This window comes from Pistacia vera, unplaced genomic scaffold (genome assembly GCF_008641045.1).
Source record: "Pistacia vera cultivar Batoury unplaced genomic scaffold, PisVer_v2 Contig214, whole genome shotgun sequence".
Classification (NCBI taxonomy): Eukaryota; Viridiplantae; Streptophyta; class Magnoliopsida; order Sapindales; family Anacardiaceae; genus Pistacia; species Pistacia vera.
In genome coordinates, this window is record NW_022196018.1 from 679,692 (window position 1) to 698,399 (window position 18,708).

Genomic DNA, 18,708 nt, shown 5'->3' on the forward strand with positions numbered 1-18,708 from the left:
TCTCATGAAATTCTTTTCATTGGTATACCAGTAAGTATGTAAGGTATTAATTGAAAAAGGTTAGAGATAATGTTGTCTTAACTTGTGTTTAGGTTTTTGTCATTTACCCCAAATGGAACCTCGTAGTTAAACTTAACCAATAATTAATGTGAAATGGAATGATAGTTTAGGGTTATTGGTGAAAAGAGAAAAAAGAAACATCAAAATCAATATCCAACCCCAACCCAGCCACCAAATCAGACAAAACAAACAGCCAGTATAAAGTAGTTAAACTCTTAGAAATATAAATTAAAAACAAAGAAACACAACACAGCTACAATACAAGTTAAAAACTAGATTAGATATTTGAGTCACGACAGAGAAAAATTAAATGGTATCTGTCCTGCTGTTCTGCCACCTTCTGTAAAAAAAATTTAAATTTTATATAAAGTGGTGGGTGTAAAATTTAGTTCTTGTAGCTTTCAATTTTGGTACATTACTGACTTATGAATTAGATGTTACATAGCCTTACAGAATTGTATGGATATGAGGCATTATTGTCCAAGGGGACCTGTCAAAATACTGTAGGCATGTGGGTGTAATAGTGAGATCTACCTACAAAAATAATGGACATACTCTTTTTTTTTTTTTTTTTTTTTTAAATTCATAATTAGGGTTAGTTAAACTGACTTTCCAAGTTCGGACAAGGCAACGGTGTCAATTAGCTATTGATTCTCCCTGCTTTTGGATTGGATTAACGTGGAAAGTAAAGAGAGGGGGTCAATTAGATAATAAATTATTTATTAATTATACATGTCCTACTCTTACCTGTTTAGGTTGGTATGTGTTTCCTTCTTCCCGGCTGTTTACTATTAAAATAGTTCACTTTTCTCAGAACTCCATAATTGGTTAGGTCTCTGAATATGTGAAGGTCATTAGTCATGTATATTTCATTGTCTGCTTTGGGGTTTGATTATAAGTGAATGAAATACATATGTCTCTTGAGAAACATAAGCTTGAACACAAAAGAAGACGTATTAAACTCGGGGAGATATAAGCAAAAAAACTTGATAGAAATACGGTCTTAAGTGTAGCAAAACTTGATATTTAAGAGAAGAGTAAACGACTTTTTTCCACTAAAATAATAGCGTAGTGGCATTTTTTCACCTATAGATTTTTAAAATACCACTTTACTACCAAAGTTTATATTTTATTTTCGATTCTAGCATCGTTGCGACTCCACACGACCATCATTCTCTTCCCTGATCATCATTCACCAAAACCATTCAAACCCTACTCTCATAGATCTTGCCAATTATTGGCAATTGAGCGATTAGGGTTTGAGTAACCGTCTCTCTTAAGTCAAATTCTAATCAATCTTAACCACCAAAATCCTATTATTTACCACCAAAAGACTTATCGGCCTACCATTTTCAAAAGATCCAATAGTTTGGATCGAATTTACTCTTTATTTGCTATCGGAATATAAATTTGAGTAATAAAATGATATTTCAAAAGTCTATAGGTGAAAAAGTGTTATTAAGCCATTATTTGGGTGAAAACATTGTTTACTCTTAAGAGAAATACAGTTATACAGGTCATTTACGTAGAGGCAAGTAGGTTGGATATTTGAGTGGGTGATTATGACTTACCACACTCGTCAATATCTGAAAAGGGAAAACCATTAACCAAAGGGATTTCCTTAACTTCAAGAGAGTAGTTGAAAGAATTAAAGTTTGCCATAAAAGAGATGTTGTGACTAGTCATTATATATTTTAACAAATCGAATTCTTAAAGATAAAGTTTACCATATTATGTTTATGTCTGGAAGTTCTTTCTTTGCTTAGATTTAAAAGCTTCAAATTATCTTGTTATAGACAAAATAGCATTCCAATGATTTCTTTAAGAGGAAACAAAAATTTCATCAACTAGAAATGACTGTTTATCAATTTAAAAATTTGCTAATTTGTCTTGCTGAAACTAAAGATTTTCCTTTATGGGACACAAAGAAAACACAATAACGAATTTCTGATTTGGGTAAACAAGACTTTGCTTTATAATTCCATATTGATAGTTATTTTCACTAAAAAAGAGTGTTGAGTCTCGTCATGCCACTGCCAAACATCTAAATACAGTAAACTAAATGGACTTGCTTTAAACGTATTAAAGGGTTCATTCCTAAATTGATTTTATTTTGTTGTTGAGTGGACTTGTGAAACTCCAACAAAAAAAGCCTGACGTTGAACGCAAGCCCTTCACCGACCTTACTAAATTTAGATTGTTTCATTGTTAAGCTAAGAATTATCTTAATTATGCTTCTTCATTACTCTCTATCTTTCATTTCTACTTGTTTTTTTATTTTATTTTTGAAAATAACGCCAAAAAAGGTAGAAAAGGAGTAAAAATTGTGCTACAAGATTTGAAGGTATCATTTCCAAAATGGGATTTTGTTCTATAAATGTTAAAATTAACTTAAAAATGACTCATGTAATATTACTATTCTTAAAATTAAAGAAAAAAATTCTATCAAACTCTTTACGGGGACGTAAACCAAAATTCTTTCTTGCAAGTTTGAAGATAATGGGGAAATTTTAACACTATACTCCTGGATCTCATTTGCAATGGCAAAAGTTAAATATACTGGGTTTATTGATAGAATAAGCTATAAGCCTTATGCCCAGATTAGCTGGGTGGACTTTTAGCCCAGAAGCTAGGTAGCAGCAGCAAGGGAACGCCGTTATAAGTACACTTAATTGTGCAGCTGATTTGGATGGAGTTCATGTAATCTAATGCTTGTTCACAAGGATTATGCACCTGATGTTTGGTTATCTTTGGCTCTTTGCAAAGAGATAACACTATAGAATTTATTACTGTCAGCGTTCAAGAAAATGTCAATGCTATTTGCCCCAGTAAGATAGCAGAAAATAATCCAAGTTGATTGCACTAATTCTATCCCGAGAACAAGAAACAATGAAACATAGACATAGTATAGTCCAACAATACAATAATATACCTTGGGGGCAACACCAATAATTTCTCGACATGGGTAAATTCAATAATTTTAGTAAGTTGTCTGGCAAGACATCCACAGGTAAGACATTTTTCTCATTATGAGAAATGTCATCTCTCTATAAAGACCTAAGTAAGCTACATTCCCTAACACAAATATTTGGTATCATATTATCTTAATTTTTCTAACATTTCCCTTTTTCCTTTCTATCTATCTTCTTTTAACTGTATATTTTCAATTTCCCACCAGGGAACGTGTAAGCGACGGATCTCAAAACAACCAACGCCAAGTTTCGCCATGGTTGCACAAAAATCATTCATCTCCAAATGTTGTACATCACAAAAAGAGGTGCGTCTTAAACATCCTATAAGAAGCACAAAAGAGACCTGCAAAATGAAACGCAAATGGATCAGCAACTAATGACTTAAAAATAGCTTCAGCTCAACTTCAATCAGTAAACCCAAAAATCATCTTAGATCACCATCAACAATGGTTAAAATATAACAAACAATTGGATACTTGGGAGGCAAATATTGAAACAAACGGAGGAGCATTTACAAGGGAATGACAGACATCATTTGCTCAAGTCCAATACGTTCAAAGGGAAAAGGTTATGGCTATAAAGCTTATTTGGAAGCAGAGTCATTGAAATCCCAAATCAAATTTACAAAAATTACATCATGTGGGTGCATGTCACAAAGAAACTTCTTTCATCACATCTAAGAACACAGTTCTCCACACAACATCTAATTCCCTTTGCTATGTCATATTTCTTGGTCCAACATATGGTAGAATGCAGAACAAGGAAGAATGCAACCCATGCAATCAGCAGCAAGAAGTCGCGCAACCTCTTACAAGTTTACTGACTTCTACACTAAAAATGAAAAGATGCTGTAGCATCGTATAGTAGTTGCTAGTAGGCAAATGGTGGTTAAACCTCTATCCTATAAGTATGACAAAACTAATTGCTGACTCTTTATGCTCAACAATTTTTTCCTTATTCCTTATTCCCTGGAGAAAAAGAACAAAAAAAAGGAGAACACAACAATCTCTTTGGATAACATATGAATCAAATTCGGAAGAAATAGAGAATATACAGCATAGCAACTGGCAGTGGTGCTTACGTTAAGAATCAAATCATATACAAAGTGCACCCATGTCAGGTGGCCCTCCATCCGATCCAAGGGAGGATGTCGATTTTGAAGGTCCTCTGCTCTTGCCTTGCTTCCTTTCCTTTCGACTCTCTCCAGAATCAACTGTTTGGTTACTGATGCAATGAAAATGACATTAAAATATAGAGAGTTTTTTGGAAGCTTTTGTTAAAACTGTTTTCCATAACTCAATGGCAAACACAGTCAAGGAAAAATTCTGGTAATAACTTGTGACTAATAAAGCATGCAAGCATAAAACTGCACTTGACCGACGTGATATTGACACTGCAGTAAGAAGTTCTTCATGCTGTCTTTCATACTCTCCAATGTCAAGCAAGTAGTTCCTTAGGAACATCATGTTACTGATGTATTAAAATTATGACATGTAATCATAAAAATTCAACAGACGCACGAAAGAGTAGAGGTCAAGAAGTTTACACAACAAACTTAGTAGATCTTCCTGCAGCTGACCCACAACAAGCCTTGTATTTCTTCTTTGATCCACAAGGGCAGACCTGGTCCTAGAAATCTTCTAAATTGCCGGAAAAAAGAAAGAAAGAGGAAAACAGAAGAATCATCACACTTTGGAACCAACTCCATTCAAAAAACTAAGTTCTGTGTTTAGCAAAGCAGAAAACCTTGTCATCGTTTGGAATCTGACTCATCATGGGCTCGTTTAAGGCTATTACTACAGATCCTGTTCACAAGTCTTCTTTCAGTTCTACTTGAGTTGCTCACTGTTCCCATTTAATTGTCACCTGGACATTCTTAGAAATTTCAATATTATATAGCAAAGCAATCTCTTCAATATCACTTAAGGCAAGAGCAAGGTGTTTGTTGGATCCCACATTGAAAGGGAAAAGGGTGGGCATGTGGGTTATAAGGCTTGGGCACCCTCCCTTGACAAGCCGGTTTTCCAAGGAGAGTTCTACCCAAGCCCATGAAAGACCCATGGCCCAACCCAAATTATTGAGTTATAGATGGGTTCCTATCAATTGGTATCAGAGCATGATCCTGCGCCTATGTGGCAGCGCACGCGTGGCAGGCTGACCGTGGCAGGCTGACCTTGGGCCCGGGCTGCTACCTCGAGAAAGGGCATGGAGGCCCGAAGGAAAGGGATCCGTAGTCACCCAAGGGGTAAAGAAGCCGACGGGGTAAAGAGGCCGACGTGGACGTCGTTGCGGAAGCGTGGTGGAATGTTGGGATCCCACATGAAAGGGAAAAGGTGTGGCATGTGGGTTATAAAGGCTTGGGCACCCTCCCTTGACAAGCCGGTTTTCCAAGGAGAGTTCTACCCAAGCCCATGAAAGACCCATGGCCCAACCCAAATTATTGAGTTATTAGAGTGGGTTCCTATCGTGTACAAATATCTACCAACATTACAAAAATTCTCAAGTATTGCACTAAGACGAACAAAAATGTGAGTAACGATGTATCGTCCTATACCTGAAAAGAAAAAATACAATAATAATAACAAAAGAAGCTATTGTTCATAGAAAGCAGATTTCTGCTCTCATGTCAGCATAATCAAAATCTTTTATAAAAGACAGGTTCAAGAGTAAGATTATCCAGGACAAGCTATGTGTATTTATGTCATTTCATAGTTACATAGTTATATAACAACCAAACACTATCCCTTTTTTTTTTAGCTATTGAACTTGTGTCCCTTTTCGTTAAGCTTTAGAAAAAATTGTCCTCCAAACGATAATTACCCTGGTTTTTAATAGAACCACACTTCAGTTAAGCAAGCATACAGTTCATTACACTCTTACAACTGGCATGCTAAACTCATGGAGACATAATAAATTGCTCCTAATGCCAAGCCAAACACTAAATTTAGAAAAGGATACAAAAGCAATAAAAATTAAAAAACTAAATAAACATCACTTTGTGGTAAGCCTCATGAAAATACCTAGAATATGCAAGATATACTGACTGGCCATTACCATGAGAAATATCCATATGACAAGGAGATAAATTATTTTCAACAGTGTAGTCTTCTGCTCCTTGTTCTGCAACCAGAAACTCTATTGCAGCATCAGTATCACCACCTACTTCCAGTAAAACCTGGAATAAGATCAACATTTAAAAACCAAAAGAATAACAAAAAAATTAAATTAAATACTCAAAAGCAAAATTCAAAATAAGCATGTAAAAGATACAAATTTTAATATCAAAACTAATGTCGTGGAGGAGAGAGAAATCATAGAGAGTAAAGAATTCAATGCAACTTATCACCTGTTCAACTCTTTCAGCATTTTCACAACCAGTTCCTGCCATAACCATTTTGATGGATCCTGCATTGATAACATTGGGACCAAATCCCCCTTTTGACTTGCTGGCTGCAGTTTTTGCTTGATGAGATGCAGCTGAAAGATCAGCATCAACCTTTAACAAACTAAAAGTATTAGGCTATTGGTACTGGTTATATATTAAAACTTATAAGTAATATAATACAGTTGCAATAAGAAATCACAATAGCCTCAACCCACAAAAAAAAAAAAAAAAAGTAGAGACCTTAATTATGATTGGCCTAGCTGAGCCATTACAAGGGTCTTCCTTCAATCGCACACTATTGTAATGTTCTCCATCATGATAAGATCTAGAGGTAAAAAATAACAATGAGAACAGCTTGTGCCAAAATTACGAATCACAACTACCATAAAGAGAAAAGACAACTGTGAATAAATTGAAAGATAATGCACAAAAATCTCAACACTTTTTCAAAAGAGAGAGAGAGAGAGAGAGAGAGAGAGACTAAACCAATCAAGAAAACAGAAGAAAGTAGACTGTTAAAATTATTGAGGCTTAAACAACAAACAGAATATAGCCTACAAGTAGTTGAAAGATGTAAATAAACAACCTCTCCATCCAAAGATTTGTTGAATAACAATCAAATAACATATATAAGCTACAAAAGTAGGCTNTTCAATCGCACACTATTGTAATGTTCTCCATCATGATAAGATCTAGAGGTAAAAAATAACAATGAGAACAGCTTGTGCCAAAATTACGAATCACAACTACCATAAAGAGAAAAGACAACTGTGAATAAATTGAAAGATAATGCACAAAAATCTCAACACTTTTTCAAAAGAGAGAGAGAGAGAGAGAGAGAGAGAGAGACTAAACCAATCAAGAAAACAGAAGAAAGTAGACTGTTAAAATTATTGAGGCTTAAACAACAAACAGAATATAGCCTACAAGTAGTTGAAAGATGTAAATAAACAACCTCTCCATCCAAAGATTTGTTGAATAACAATCAAATAACATATATAAGCTACAAAAGTAGGCTTCCATTTTTAGGATTTGGCTATAGTACAAGAGAAACTTCACATAAAATGTCCTCATCTCTCACAAAAATTAACAGACATCAGATAAAAAATTATAATATTAAGATGGCAGAGGAATGTCAACCGTCAAGTCTGACACACTAGTGTCCCACCTAAAATACTCCATAACATAGCTAAAGTTTAAGGTAAGAAAAAAAAATTGCGAGGGCCAAAGGTAAACAAATCCTCTTTCGTATTTAGAATAAATGCAGCACAAATGAACAACACAAGCATGATAAAAAGTTTTAGAATACTCACAAATGAACCATACGAGCTTCATCAGAATCAAAATTCCGAATGTACCAACGAGGTGACATGTGCTGTATAGATCATAATCAACACTTAAATCTCCATCTTACTCAGAATAAACAGTAAATGCATGCAATGCATAGTAGTGCATATACACCAGTGAGAGAGTATCATCTGTATCAAGTAAAGAGCGAAGGAGAGTTTACATCTTAAAATGAAAACCATGCCCATCCAATGCAAATATTGTTTATTTTGGGTCTTCTAAATAGTTTGCAAGGTTTTAAAATGTGGCTTACACTAGAAAGGGGCAGAGGGGAATATCAATTAGTAGCTGAAGTTTTGCATTAGTGATGTAAAACCTGGGTGGGCCACACCAATCCAGTACAAGTGCTTACAATCTCACCTCCTGAGAACTTGACATCGTCATGAAGAGTGGCAATATGAGAGAAGCACAAATACACACACCCTTCGCTCTAATACCAGTTGAAATCACCGATGAAAAGACTAATGGTTTACTCTACAACCAAGCAAGATCAAACAAACTCAACTAGCGTTTCGTGGTAAGAGCCCATAGTTTCAACTAAAAGGTCAAGGTTTCAAATCCCCTTGGGGCCACCTTCTTGGGATATCATACCCAATTAGTTTCCTGAGTAACAAGGTAGCCCCAAGTTTAGAACTTAAAACATTTAAGAAAGATCAAGGGATTTCTAAGTAAATATAAATTAATTAATTAAAAAAAAAAAACTCAACTTTAACACTCACAAATAGCTCAAAGCCACATGGGAACTAAAAGTCTCAAAAGAAAGGGAAAAAGATATGCTATGATAATTTGATAGCAATCTGGATGAATAATAAAATACAGAAGTACATCAAAGAGAAAAAGGGTCGCACCCGGTGAATGCATATATTACAACGTGTAACAAGAGAGGCTGCCTGTAATTCCATATGTCCAGCCCACGTGCCATCTTCTTCCATGGATAGACAATACTCATCAAATGGGACATCATCCTCAATAAAGGGCTCGAATGTTTCACGATTCTTCTATTGATTGAAGCTCCAATATAAGATTCATAAAGGAGATGATTTTTCAAAAATGAGAACAAGAGTAATCATCCAACCAGTTGCTTCTTGAAAAGCAAACAGATTATCATAAACATCAATGAAGGGAGCTGTAAGTATCATCTAAGAAAAAAAAAGAGATTTCATATTGACATGCAGCACATAGGAAACACTTTGAAGTGTTTTCTAGTTAAAATAAAATAAGATAAAATAAATAGAAACATAATTTTCAGAGCACAATTGGGAAGTTGAATATATTTATTAGATACCTGACTGCAACCCCAGATTTTCAAGACAACAGACTGTATCTTAAACTGTGCATACCTATGACTACTAGAACCGTATAGGTTGTGCAAATCTTTTTCTGAGCATAAACAATGCTAGCTATGACTACTAGAATCGTATAGGTTGTGCACATCTTTTTCTGAGCATAAACAATGCTAGCTATGACTACTAGAATCGTATAGGTTGTGCACATCTTTTTCTGAGCATAAATCATGCAAACCTATGTCTACTTGACTAGTAGTTTCTGCACTTGTTTCCAGAAACTCATACATTGGTGAGAATTACAAAGCTTATTGCAATTCAGAATCAAGCCTGTACTGGGCACCATGTCGAGCCAGTTGAATTTCCAGTTTAGTAGTCTTTTCATTTCATTCCAGCCATTTTATTATTAATCATTTCTCATCAATATTGATAATAATAACTGAATTCACCATATACTTCAGCAATAAAACCTAAGTTCTGGCATCAAATGCAACTGAAGGATAACAAAAAAAAATAATTTTCAAACAAGCAACAACAACTAAAAAAGTTGTGAGAATTCTTCTAAAAAATGACAGCAACTCATATAATTAACATTTTCTACCTTGGCAGCCACTTACCACTATATATTGTACAACCAAACTGCGATATTTCTCGTGTTCTTCCTCATTGCCTTCCAACTGATCTGCGAGTGCCCTGCAAGCCAACAAGAGAACAACTTAAAGTACATTCAGATAAATGGACAGCACACTTTTTTTCTTTCTTTCTTTCATTTTTTTGTTTATCAGTTAATTATTTTATATTTTGTCAAAATAGTATTTCATTCAAATCCCTTAAATGATACTGTGAAAATTTAAAAAAAAAAAAAAAAAAAGTTTCTATAATGAGTAATGTCAAATGAGATCTTCCTATAACAGACCTGAAGAAACAATTACCATCAGCTGTGACTTGGATGATTTTTAGGCCCAATGTGTCAAGCTGTGCACGAAACTGAGAAATATCAGCCTGCTTTCCCTTTGTTTTCATAACCTTCTGAAACAGATAATCAGCACAGCTGGAATTAAACAACTTAGCAAAAATAAAAATATACATAGTAAAAGAAAATCATCCAAAACACTGAGCTACCCGTTTTTATGTAGAATAAACTAAAACTGATTCATCATTAGTCAAATGAAGGGTAAAATCTATGGCTCATTAATAAACCTTCCACTATTTCTCGGAAAGTTTAATGTCTTTTCAGATATTTTCTTGCTCAAAAAACTAATTTTTCCCAAATAATTATTGTGTTTAACCTTGCCATCATTTCAAAGCCTCCAAACAAATGTACCCTTAACATTGTTGATAGCCAAATGTGTCAATATCAAAAAGTGAATCTCACATTACATTTCATCGCCTAACAACATCAATCCACAATCATAGCATTCCAACATCCTTGAAAACAGCGGCTCAGTACATTTAAAATCACCTACCCCTCTCAATTACACCAAAACTCTCTGCTCAATCGCTCATGTCATTGGTATGTATTTTAAAGAAAATTCTTAAAAGTAACATTATGTAACTATCCTCTAATTGCATCATGAACAAGTAACAAAGTCAAAGCATGTAGGCCATTTGAAGCACAAATCTTCCTCACACGCATATGCATTATAGAAGACTTAATATATAAACAGAAGCAGTCGACATTTAAAGCACATATGTTTTGCCCAGTATTTCATTCTAAACAAAAAACAGCACAAACATAAAATTAAGGTTTTTTTTTTTACATACAATACATTTTTCAACAGAAACGAGATTATACACAATTTATTTATAATTCATAAATTAAAATATCTAGATATAGTAAGCGGTATAGAGCTAAGAAATTTGTAGCATAATTCATAGAAAAAAAAAAATATACAAGAAATGGAGAAGATAAAAGGTAAAAATATAAGGGTATAATAGAGACGAAATTACGTGGGTCGGTTTCTTGAGTTTGGACTTTTGTTGTTTGGGTTTTACCATCGTTTGAAATATAGGAATGCTTGAGATAGAGAGGGAAAGCAAGACGACCACAAGCCGGAATAAATGCGGCAACTCGGACTCAGCTCAACTCTCTACTGTAAAAAGTGTAGACAATACGCTTCATCGTCTCAACATCTTTTTTAATTTTTCTGTCCATTTACAGTATATCCCTTTCTCCTTGTCTGTCTTCCTCTCGCCTCGGGTCTGGACCTAAGCGGTTCTTGTGATGGGCTTAGAGTTCTGGCCCAGTTAAACACTCATCAGCTATTTCCAGGACGACTTGTATAATTCATTTTCATTTTAGGGTCCGTTTGATTCGGGTCATATAAGATAACGGGGTTAATCTTCGTTTATTTTGTAAGATTCCGTTGTTCAATTTGCAAGTAATAAAATATTACATGTATCTTTTATTGTAAATAGTGTTTATAGTTGGTAATATAGGGGGTATTCAAATACCTCCTAGTATGTGTTATTAAAAGATTATCGAGGTAATATGATTTTTATACTTATTTTGTCCCTAATTAAATATCATTTCGGACATAGGTGCCCTCAAATGTTTACCAAATAACCATTACCCCGCCCCCCCTACATTTGAAAATTCAACTAAAACACCCCAACTACAAAAAAGTTTAAAAGTTAACAAAATACCCTCAGCCACCCAAGACTATCCCCAGCCGCCGGCAGTAGTCGCCGTAATGGCATATAACCGGCAGGATCTGGACGGTCGTGTGTCAGTAAGGCCGTTTCAGATCTAGTTGGAAACAGACTTACTGGTAGACGAGCGGCCAGATCCAGTTGGTTGTGCGCCATTATGGCGGTTGGCTGCCGGTAGTGGCTTGGGGTGGGTGGGGTGATTTTGCTACAAATTAAAGTTTTATATGGTTGGGGTGTTTTAGCAAAATTTCAAATGTAGGGGGGTTAAAAAAAATCATTCAAAAAATAATAATAAAAATAATATTATATTAATATTTAAAAAGGAAGGCAATTAGTAATTTATATAACATATCCACCCATTTATCCTCCTAACCAAACATATAAATATAACATAACACATTTTCCTAAACATTCCCAATAGTTTTCAAGGTAATCTATCTTTTTATTAATATAACATCTCCATGTAATAAAACATTATATGAACTAAACATACCATTAATGGTAATGTGAAAGAGCAAGAACGATTGTAATATCATTGTATGAAATTCTTGAATTATGTTCAACACTTGCATATTTGATTGATAATCTGAAAAATTCCTGCCGTTTGTATCATCTAGTCCAACAAATAATTTTAAGATATTATTATCGAGGGATTAATTGCTTAAAATACTGCTGTGATTTTTTAAAGAAATTATATTAAATATCCCTAATTGAGAGATTGAATTGAAAAACAGCCAAAAAAAGAAAAAAAATCTCTTACCAAATATCTATTCCACATATTTTATCTCGGTTAGTCGGTTTGGACGAAATTGCCCTTTCTTCTCCAATTAACACTTAGCCTAACACCTATTTCCTCTGGAAAATGCTACACTCACAACCTCTTCTCACAAATTTTCTCTCACAACCCCAACGTGATAATTTGCAATTAGTCAGCTCGTAATGGATCTCACATGGGTCCCATCTAATAAATTGTGACTGATTAATTGCGAGCTGTCATGTTAGGGTTGTAAGATAAAGTTTGTAAGAATAAGTTGTGGGTGTAGCATTATTCATTTTATCTTCTCTCAATTTTTCTCTATCATCAATAAGTCCTCACACCATCCAATATTATCGAAGCTTATTTTGTTGAGAAGAAGACATTATTTAGCTATTTAGCTCATTTGCTAAGTTTTTCTCCCATTAGAAACCACAACCCAATAGATATGTTATAATAATAATAATATATATGTTGGAAACTGTTGATGCGTGAGTTTGACACCAACGAAACGCACGTGTGAAATGTTGAGTTGGCCCAAAAGACACACGTGAATAGAAAGGAAAATGACACTAAATGTAGTGAGAAATGAGTTTTAAAATGGTTCGGATGCTAAGGAAGCAAATCCTACGTCCACTGATGTTTTTATTAATGATAATGGTCAGGTCGCTTTAGACAACTGACTTTACACTGATGATACAAGGTATTAAAGACTGTCTTTTCTAGAGAGAGAGAGTTTTTGTCAAGAGTAAAATGTGTGAATCCCCTTAATGAGAGAGGAGCTCTCATTTTATAGTGGGATGCCTTGAGGTAATGATCACTGAATCTGTAAGTTGGTGGGATGATTTGTGCAAATCCTTCTTTTAGAGTAATTCACGTGATTTGCTGCAGGGATTGGACACGTGGGATCATCACAACTCTTGGCTGGCCTGACATGCACCCATTATTCTAACGGAAGCAAGTTGTGGGTGTTACCATGATCACACGACGCAGCTGCGCCAGAATGCCGTAAGCTCTTCCCGAGATTTGACCTTTCGCACTTAACTGGGCGCCACGTTAGCCCTATTTTCCTAGGCATAACAGAAATGAACATAAAAAGCTTAGTTTGGTACAACCAGACTTAGTTTCGTGCAATTTTCTATTATATGATTATGAATATCCTCATGGGTAGTGACCAAGAAATTGAATGAAGTCTGACATTCATCATATTAAGAAATAACAGAGTAACAAATTCTAACTATCCTCAACATAATGAAATATGAACATCATGATTGTGGCTAATTACTAAAATTACGCCAATCACCCAAAATCACTCAATCAATCAATTCCCTGATTGAGAGTAATTACATTATTTTGTTTCCTTATTATATAGCTAAACTTTTGTATAAATAGGTGATGTATTCACAATTCAAAATAATACAATTGAATTCATCTAAATATATCTCCCGGGTATACTCTGACTCTTCAATTGTCTCTCTTGCCCTCTCAAAGAATATCTCTCGGGCATGCGATGACTTTCTTCAAATTGTCTCTCTTGCCCTCTAAATTCCAACATGGTATCAAAGCTTCCAAGTTGAATCAACTTCCGCTCAGCTAGCCTCTCTTTTCTATCCCTACAATTCAAACAAATACTCAATTAGCACAATACTCAACTAGCCTCTCTTTCTGTCCCTGCAATTCAAACAGATACTCGATTAGATTTTCCAATGGCAAACAACCAAAGCTCAAACTCTAACATAATCACCAACATTTGCATCTTTTACGCAAGCTTGTGGTTTAGACCACAAGCTTGAGGAGGATTGATGAAATATGAATGCCATGATTGTGGCTAATCATTAAGATTACGCCAATCACCCAAAATACTCAATTAATCAATTCCCTGATTGAGTATAATTACATTATTGTGATTGAGAATCACCCAAAATCACTCAATCAATCAATTCTCTGATTGAGTTTAATTACATTATTTTGTTTCCTTATTGTATGGCTGAACTTTTGTATAAATAGGTGATATGTTCACAATTCAAAATATTTCAATTCAATACAATTGAATTCATCTAAAGATATCTCTCGAGCATACTACGACACTTCAATTGTCTCTCTGGCTCTCTCAAAGATATCTGTTGGACATACTCCAACTTTCTTCAAATTGCCTCTCTTGCTCTCTTAATTCTAACACACACCAATCAGTCTACGACAAAAGCCTTTTTCTTTTCCAGTTTAAGAATTAAAATTATTTGAATGATCTTTAATGGACAAAGATCATTAACAAAATTTGATGGTTCAGAAATTAACACATGTCTTGTAAGTTTGGTGTTTTAAATTAGTCTCCTCTGAGGGAGCGTTTGAATCATATAATGTTTTATTGTAAGGGTATATTATATTAACGAAAATAAAGATCACCTTAAAGATTACTGGGAATGTTTAGAAAATGTATTTGGTTGGTTCAAATAAATTGGTAAATAAAATGTTTGGTTGGGAGGACAAATGCGTGGGTATGTTATGTCGATTACTAAATTGCTCTCCTTTTTAAATATTAATATAATAGTATTTTTAATTATTATTTTTTGAATAATTTCTTTTAACCCCCTACATTTGAAATTCTGCTAAAACACCCTAGCCATATAAAACTTTAATTTGTAGCAAAATCAACCCTACCCACACCAAGCCATTGTCTGCAGCCAACCACCACCGCCGGCAACTGACGGAATGGTACACGACTGGTCGTATATGGCCAACAACTAACGGAATGGCGCACGACTAGTCGTATATGGCCGACAACCGACAGAATGGCGCACAGCTGGCCGTATATGGCCGGCAAAGCCAGAAATGGTGTGGTTGTGACATTTCATAGCCAAAGATCTGGCCTTTTCACGGTTATAGAAACGCCAGATTTGGTTATTTTCGGCCATGGATCTGTGATCCATAGCTAGAAAAGGCCTTACCAGCACACGACCGGCCAGATCCCATCGATCATGCACCATTAAGGTGACTGACACTAGTGGTCGGCGGTGGTGAGTCACGGCCGACGGTGGTCTTGGGTGGCTGGGGTATTTTGTTAACTTTTAAACTTTTTTGTGGTTGAGGTGTTTTAGCTAATTTCTCAAATGTAGGGGGGCTGGGTAATTGTTATTTGGTAGACATTTGAGGGCAATTATATCCGAAATGGTTTTTAATTATGGGCAAAATGGGTAGAAAAATCAAATTACCTTGGTAATGATTTAATAACACCCCCTAATAAGGTAATAAGATTACCCCAACATTACTAACAGTGACACTATTTGCAATAAAAGATTACCGTAATATTTTATTACTTGAAAACCAAATACAGGAATCTTGCAAAATAAATGAAGATTAACCCTGTTATCTTATTTACCCTCGATCCAAATGACCCCTTAGAATTTCAAAAAACTACAGTCATTGTAGAAGATTTCATGTTAATAGAAGTTGAAGCTTCATTGAAAAATATACAAACTTTATTGCTAATTACACTTTTTAACACAATTTTGAAAACATTGTTAACCGTTTCACAAAAATAAATTGAAAACATCAAAATTATTTGTGAATGTTGTGATGTTTCACTCAAAATAAGTTAAAGAAAGGCTTCTCATGCTCAACAATGAAGATGGCACCAAGCACAATACCAAAATATCTAGAGACGAGTTTTTCGCTCACTCCAAGAGACACAGCCAGGTAGGCCATCAACCCTCGCTTGCTGGCGTGATCGGGAACACAAGAAAGCCCACAAGGCGATGACTAAACGAAGCATTATCCCCAACCTCTTGTGGGAAGTGGGAACTATCTCCCATCTCACAATGGCCATTCCAATGCCAAGGTGAGGAACGACAAAAACACGCGTCAACCCTATGTGGAATTGTGGATGTGGGTTCTTTAGTTGGCTTGAAACCTTAAAACTCATACCTTTTTGCAATTAATACACATGTGGGCTTAACAATGTGACACGTGTGGACGACAATTTATTATTTCTTTATATTTTTTATTATCTTCTCCTCTAAGAACCCTGAAAATATTTCTCTATTATTGAAGTTCAGTGGTAAGGTTTGTTAGAATTCTATAGAGAAGGGCAACAAATGAAATTGTATATTCAAGTGTGTATTTTTCAATGTACAAGAGTTATCTATTTATACTTACAATACATACTAGTATCATGCTAATGGCTAAAATCAAGCTTTGCTTGATTCAAGCCATTGATCAAGCCTTGCTTGATTCAAGCTATTGATCAAGCTTTGCTTGTTTTTGGCTAACAACCCTCCTCAAGCTCAAGGTGGTAATATAGATTCTAGCTTGAGATTGGAAACTAACCCCATTAATCGTCTTGGGTGATGAGCTGATGTAAGCGATTGGAATAAGACAAAATGCTAACAAGAAAGTTAAATGATGATGTGGTAAGTCAACGATGACATGACATTGATGATGTGGCAAAAGTCAACAATGATGTGGCAAGTCAACGATGACATGACATTGATGATGTGGTAAAAGTCAACAATGATGTGGCAAGTCAACGATGACATGACATCAATAACATGACAAAAGCCAACAATGATGTGGCAAAAACCAATCATGGCATGATTAGTCAATGATGACCATTACTAGTCAATGATGATGTGGCATCGATGATGAGGCGAAAGTCAACAATGATGTGACGAGTCAATGATGACATGGTACCAATGACATGGCAAAAGCCAATAATGGCCTGTCAAGTCAATGATGACATGACACCGATGACATGGTAAAAGCCAACAATGGCGTGGCAAGTCAACGATAACGTGACAAAAGACAACAATGGCGCGACAAGTCAATAATAACAAGGCATTGATGATGTGGCGAAATTGACTAGGCAAGGCGTGTGCGGAGGTGTGGCAAAGGCAAATGACCGTAATGGCAAAGGCAGAGGTGCTAGATGGCGTAGAGCAGTAACCCAAGCTAGTAGTAATTGCTATGCTGATTTAATATGTATCGGGAAAATTCCGAGGAAATTGGAGGGTCACAAGTGGTCCCACTTAAAACCCATCTTCCTTAGACTATTATCGTCTTAATGATAGAATTTTCTTAGACATGCATATAACCATAGAAATAGTAACTTACTTTTCTGCACATGGGCTCTGATAACATGTTAGAATTCTAGAGAGAAAAGCAAAGAATTGTATAAAGAAAGACAAATAATGAAATTGTATATTCAAGTACGCATATTCCAATGTACAAGAGCTATCTATTTATATTTACAATACATGTTAGAATCATACTAGTGAATTATGCTAATAGCTAAAATCAAGCTTTTGGCTAACAAGGGTATTGTCATTGAATTTTATCTTTGGAGCTTCGTTAAAGCTCTACCTTTAACACTTTGTTAACTTGAGCATCGAAGAATTCACATTAGTAATGGCAAAACCCTACTCGGCCAAATTAGTGAAAACTGGTTTCTCAAAAAAGAAGCAATAATATATTGGCGGAGAAGGAGAAAACAACACCAGCAAACTCATTTCATTTACTAGTTAACCCTCAAAATGTCTTTGGGTGGAACAGTATATATATATAAAAGAATGTAAAATTGATGGAAGAAAAATAATTAGTGGTTTCTTCTACCTTCACGTTATTGCAAAATATTTAAATATTTTTTCCTTTGTTCTCCTAGACTTTTACATCTTTATGAGGCATTTTTGAAATTTTCTTTTCTTTTAAACATTATCGACTTAAAATGAGAGATAACTTAACCATCTTCCATTTAAATATAATCAAATAGTTTATATAAATTTGAGCAAAAAGAGTTTATACATCACTTAAACTTTGTTGTTTTGGAAACATAGAAAGAAATTACATTTTTCATCTCAACAAACAAAGAAATAATTCAATCCCACAAAAAGGCTCAAACTGAAGCAAATAATCTTGAGTTATTAATCTCTTTTCTGTATGCGATAGTGATAATGCCACAGCCTTAAAGAAAGCTAGCTATCTTTCATGCTATTTCAAAAAGAGTAAACTACTTTTTCCCACCCAAGGTTTGCCTTAATGACACTTTTCCACCCAAAAAGTTTCAAAATTCAATTTTTCCAAGCAAAGTTAATATTCCGTTACTATCCAAAATATATTTCACTTTCTCAGTCAGAGATTAACAAGTTACCATGAGCCAGGGTAAGAGAGGTTTTGTAGAATGGAGGCTGATGGATCGAATGTGGTGACCGATTGGATATTCGTAATTGGAATCAATCAGAAATCAGTTAAGAACATGAACTCTAG

The 18,708-nt window shown here is 34.9% G+C and overlaps 1 protein-coding gene across 1 annotated transcript; it reads right to left on the minus strand.

Annotated features, from left to right (window-relative positions):
- Positions 1–2,887: 2,887 nt before the first annotated feature.
- On the minus strand, positions 2,888–9,817 carry LOC116129797 (OVARIAN TUMOR DOMAIN-containing deubiquitinating enzyme 7-like). The gene is made up of 10 exons (XM_031415530.1): positions 9,789–9,817; positions 9,665–9,740; positions 8,613–8,762; positions 7,731–7,792; positions 6,658–6,742; positions 6,379–6,528; positions 6,028–6,207; positions 4,579–4,655; positions 4,114–4,256; positions 2,888–3,375 (listed from the first exon to the last, which is right to left on the minus strand). The coding sequence occupies exons 1-9, from the start codon at positions 9,815–9,817 to the stop codon at positions 4,127–4,129; spliced, it is 939 nt and encodes a 312-aa protein (XP_031271390.1). The 3' UTR covers positions 2,888–3,375; positions 4,114–4,126.
- Between the last annotated feature and the right edge of the window lie 8,891 nt (positions 9,818–18,708).